General features: G+C 30.7%; 1 protein-coding gene across 1 annotated transcript; it reads left to right on the plus strand.

Moving 5' to 3' along the window:
- The first annotated feature begins 145 nt into the window (after window positions 1-145).
- LOC108722492 (uncharacterized) lies at window positions 146-4,325 on the plus strand. Its single transcript, XM_018447638.1, has 3 exons — window positions 146-307; window positions 384-489; window positions 593-4,325. The coding sequence occupies exons 1-3, from the start codon at window positions 234-236 to the stop codon at window positions 4,259-4,261; spliced, it is 3,849 nt and encodes a 1,282-aa protein (XP_018303140.1). The 5' UTR covers window positions 146-233; the 3' UTR covers window positions 4,262-4,325.
- The last annotated feature ends 875 nt before the right edge of the window (window positions 4,326-5,200 follow it).

A 5,200-nucleotide genomic window follows, 5' to 3' on the forward strand; every position in this document is an offset into this window, starting at 1 on the left:
CATCCGATGAAAATCGGATGCAGTGTGAATCCAGCATTACGTATTACGACCTTACGTTTTTGTATGTGTCATGGGCTTGATTCTCGGAGTTGCACTTGCACGGAGCCAATTTCCCATCACTGTCTGACATCCCTGCTCCATGGTTATCATATGTTCGGACCAAATTTCTAAATTTGTTTACTAATTATATAAGTCTTACTTGACGTTACTGACGCGGTGACGTAAAATAACTAATGGAAAATTGCATAGTGAATGAAAGCATTAATAATGATTTTCTTTCGCAGTCTTATTCCGAAGGTATTGAAAGGTAAATTTATTTGTATCTATATAATATACATCTTCTATAATTATTTCTCATGGATATATTGTTGATTCATATGAAGAATTACGGGAACGAAAGGCAGTATTTTTAATTTTCAAATACCGGTAGAACTTTTGGAAGTTCGAAAGAAAACTTGGGACAATTTGTTGAATAAATATTCCAATGAGGTATACTTTGTTTTCTTTATTAAATGCATTAAAAAATTCTTATTACCATCTTATGATACTTGCTGTTTGGCATGTTGCAAAAAAATTTATATTTTATTTTCAGATGTCTGATGATATAGAGCTAAATGTTAATACTTTAGAACCTGAAGAAGATAAAGAAGAAAAAGTAGTTAGCGAGGAAGAATATAATTGTGGACAGAGAGTACCTATGCGTAAACCAGCAACTTGCATACAGTATTGGATAAATACTGGTAATCCACCCTATAAGACGCTCCTAGATGAAAACGAATTATCTGAAGCTGGTTCGTCTCTAAGCGAAAAAGAAATTGCATTAGTATCTCCGGTCACAAATGCAGATAAGCAAAAATGCAAAAATGACTCATCTTGCAGTTCTGTAGATACTGCGGCTTACATTCTATCAAACGCAAATATTACAAAGAAAGCGGATACTATAGCTATTATAAAAGGTGCAAAATGTGCCGAGGTTAAATCGCACAAAAAGGAAGTTGCTGTTAAAGATATAGAGGTTCCATCCAATGATAAGATTAAATATGTGGAAACCACCAGAATCAATCGTGCGATAACGCACAACAACAGTGACAATGTTAATGTTGATATTCTAGATACGGAACTGTATCCAGTATCAACAGAATGTATGACAGCAGAAGTATGTGGTAAGGTGGCCGCTGGCACCTTAGTAGCTTCTAATGCAATACAATCTAATGTGTATTCGCAGAGTTTATCTTGTGAAGAAACAGATAAAACAGAGTTTAATACCAGTCAAAGAAATTTAAATGTACAAACTATAGATAATATTGCATCCATTTTTCGGCGATTTGATAAAACGTCGAAACGATTGATCGTAAACGATAAAAATAATGATGTGTCAGATTTAGATCGAAATAAAGTGCTAGAGATGGATTTTCACGAGAAGCAAGTGTCAGAAAATGTTGCGCATAAAATTATTGCAAAAAACACAAGTTTGACAACTCTTCATCGTAAGAAATTATATACAGGTAGGGATTCCCCTGTAGACCTAATACTAACCGAAACACATGGTGCAAATAGATTATCTGGAACAAAACAAAGTTTACATCCTGCTTTAGATCTTGATGGTACAATTAAGGGAGAACCATTTTTAACTCGTAAAGGCAAAAATAAACATTCATTTTCTGCTAAAAGGAACCTTGGCTCTAAGAAAATCAAGGAAAAAGGAAGAAGAGAACTCAATTGTATTTCCAGTGAAATTATTACAGAGATTAGTAACAAGGATAGAAATGACAACAAGGTTCAAGATAATACTATTGACAGCTCTTTCAAGAATTCATCAGACTTCCATGATAATTCGAATAAACAAGATGACATTCCGTTTCGAGAATACAATGACACAAATATTTCTGTGAGAAATGAAGACTTTAGAAAACAAAATTTAGCATCTCTTAATCTAAAGCCAGTTGTACTTTTAGAGCAGATTCAGTCTTTTAATCGATGTAAACTCGACGAGAATACTCATATCGCACAAAAAGAAGATGTATGCAACAGAAATTTAAATAAATCCAAAAAGTTATATTCTTGCAAGATTAAAAATCTGGAATCAAAAACAATAGACAGCGACGGAAGTACCATTCTTATTTGCCAATGTAATGCATCGCAATGTGTTTCGTCTTTGAGTGATTGCTCTCTCGATTTGAAACTGGACATTGAAGACGACTTTTCTACCTCGAATGCAGAAAAGAAAGATGACAAACTATCAAATTTGAAAAATACAGATGTGAGTCACAATAAGGCATTAAATGTGGAAGAATTGCTACAGCTATCAAAGAAAAATTATTCAAATGCAACGATGGAATCGGAAATTTCAAATAAAACTAACGCCATTTGGCAAAATGTGTTATCAAATAAATCTAAAACGTATTCCTATTTATACGGAAGAAACGATAACATAAAACTGCGAGAAATTAAAATTGTATTGGAACGATTGCCATTATCAGTAAAAAATTGTACAAGTACAATGACGGAAATGCAAGTCTTCAATAAAAATAATGATGCTGTTTGGGAAAAAGAAACGTCAAATAAATCTGAAATACATTTTTCTAATCTATATGGAACAACTGAGAAAAATAATATAAAACTTGGAGAAATCAGAGTTGTATTGGAACGATTGCCATTATCAATAAAAAATTGTACAAATACAATGACAGAAATGCAAGTCTTAAATAAAAATAATGCTGTTTGGGAAAAAGGAACATCAAATAAATCTAAAACGCATTTTTCTAATTTATATGGAACAACTGAGAAAGATAATATAAAACTTCAAGAAATCAGAGTTTTATTGGAACGATTACCTGCGAATATATGCTTTAAGGAAAACAGCAATGTTATAAATATAAATATTTTTCCTAATAAAAAAATTTCCCAGAATACAGGACTGCAAACTAACCATAATCGAGAATCTAAAATTAGGAAAATTTCTAAAAGTTTGGCTTGTAAAAATGAAGTAGCTGTTCCATCAATTTGTAATAATTATTCATCGAAGATGAATATCAAATCCAAGAAAGATAACGATAAAATAAATGATACATACGATATTGTCACACAGCGTGGAAGTCAAGTTTTTGATAAGATAGAGTCAAAGTTTACATTTCAGCATAAAACATTTCAACACAAAAATTTTAGTAAAGCAAGTCAAGATGACCGTAGTAAATATTCAATTTTAACATTTACATCATCGGATGAAGATGATTTTGCTCAATCGATACAACATCCCAGAAAAAGGTCAAAAGTATCAGCTGAGGATATATTAAGCAAATCAAATATCGCCGAGAAAGATTTGTATGATCAGAACAAGTTGGTTATTAGCAATAAAGACAAATATAGTTATAGTAGAAACTTAAGTACGGTAATTCGTTCGTCAGAAAAGACTGTACAAAGAGACATTGGCTCGATAAAAAAGAAGAAAAAACATAGTGATGATACGCAGACGGGAACTACCTCTTTAGAGTTACTTAGAAATGAAGGATTTGTGTTTTTCTCAAGTGAAAATGACAACGGTAATACTGCTGATAATTCAAATAAAGCTAAGGAAAAAATTTCGTTCTTTGATAGTAAGGAAAACATAAGTAATAACAGTCTAAGGCATTCAAATGGAGCGATAAAAAAAAATGGGATAGATTGTAAGGATAATGCCCCCGTTATGTTCTTTCAAACAAAAACATTTGACACAAACTCTTCAGATTCTGAAGAAAGCAATAGTTATACTTCATCTACTTGTAAAGTGTTAACTAGTTCTTCTACTCACAATAGATTGCGATGTCACGATAGTATCAATTCGGAAGAAATCTTTAATGATTCTATTGCAAGGAAGTACAGTAAAAGACATTTAGGCTTATTGAATTCTTCTCTTGAAAAGCATAGTCGAACGCACAATGTAAAAACTAAATTTAAATCAATCGACAAAGAAGCCAAAACGAATAAACAACTAGCTAATAAAAAATCTAATAGCGATATTAAGTCGAGAATCAGTGATATGAGGAAAGATGCATCTTTCTCTTCTCTTATAAGTGATATACCAGTCACATCTGTGCAAAAAACAACATTATCAAATACTTTGAGAATACTTGAAACTAATTTATCGAAAAATAAAGATATCTCGGAAAAATCTAAAAATTCAGTAGCTATTCAGCAGGGTGTCATTACATCTACGGTAAGAAAATTGTTAACATTTCAAACGAAAAGTTATTACGATTCTTCCGATTCAAGCGAAACTATGTAGCTTTCAAAAACTACGTTGTGAGAAACTCGCGCGATATACTTATATCAAATATATGGAGAATGTATAAATGTATAGATGTGTATAGAAGAAATGTTAAATTTCATGAAAATTACTAAGACTATATAATATGTGTATAAAGAACTAGTAAGCCCATATTTATAACATAAAATAAGCTCGATATACTAATGAATATAGCATAATTATATATTAAAACGAATATGGTGTATTGTCTAGAAAGAGGTAGGAGCAATACCTATATATCCCCCTAGCAATATATATTCACCCTTCCTTCTTTCCCCTTTCTCGCCCTTCTTAATCTTTCTTTATAAACGTACTTTAAACTTCAATATTGAAAGTATTTTCTTTTTTTAAATGAGGCGATAACTTTTAACAAGTCAATACCCAGAATTACAAATCTTGGACAGCACTGATCTAATGACGTTAAACATAAATATCCGGTTTATAAAAAAGGAAATGTTTTAAATAAAAAAAAGAGTGTATTAAACTTGATTTTGACATTAAGATAAACTTGTGATTACACATTTGAAAAAGACATAACATTTTTTTATCTAAGATGAAGAATGGAGATAATACACATTTTAACACTCTAAATAAAGATAAAATGTATAATGTTAAATGGTTGCATATGATTATATATCATGAAAAATTTTTTATCGGAATACTTTGTAATGTCATTCTGATAAAAGATTTTTCATATACGTCGTTATTTGAGCACGAATTTAAATAATAACTATGCAATTGATTGATATTTAATAAATATTTAAGTGAAGTTATAGTAATTTATTTTCACAATTTTTTTTAAAATAAAATTTATTTTTAAAAATTGCTGCAACATATTAAAGTTATGTTGCATATCTACATTTAAACAATGTATTTGAAACAATACATTGCAACATGCGATGTTGCAATGTATTGTTA

This window comes from Mycetomoellerius zeteki, unplaced genomic scaffold (assembly GCF_001594055.1).
Source record: "Mycetomoellerius zeteki isolate Tzet28-1 unplaced genomic scaffold, Tzet1.0 scaffold206, whole genome shotgun sequence".
Taxonomy (NCBI): domain Eukaryota; kingdom Metazoa; phylum Arthropoda; class Insecta; order Hymenoptera; family Formicidae; genus Mycetomoellerius; species Mycetomoellerius zeteki.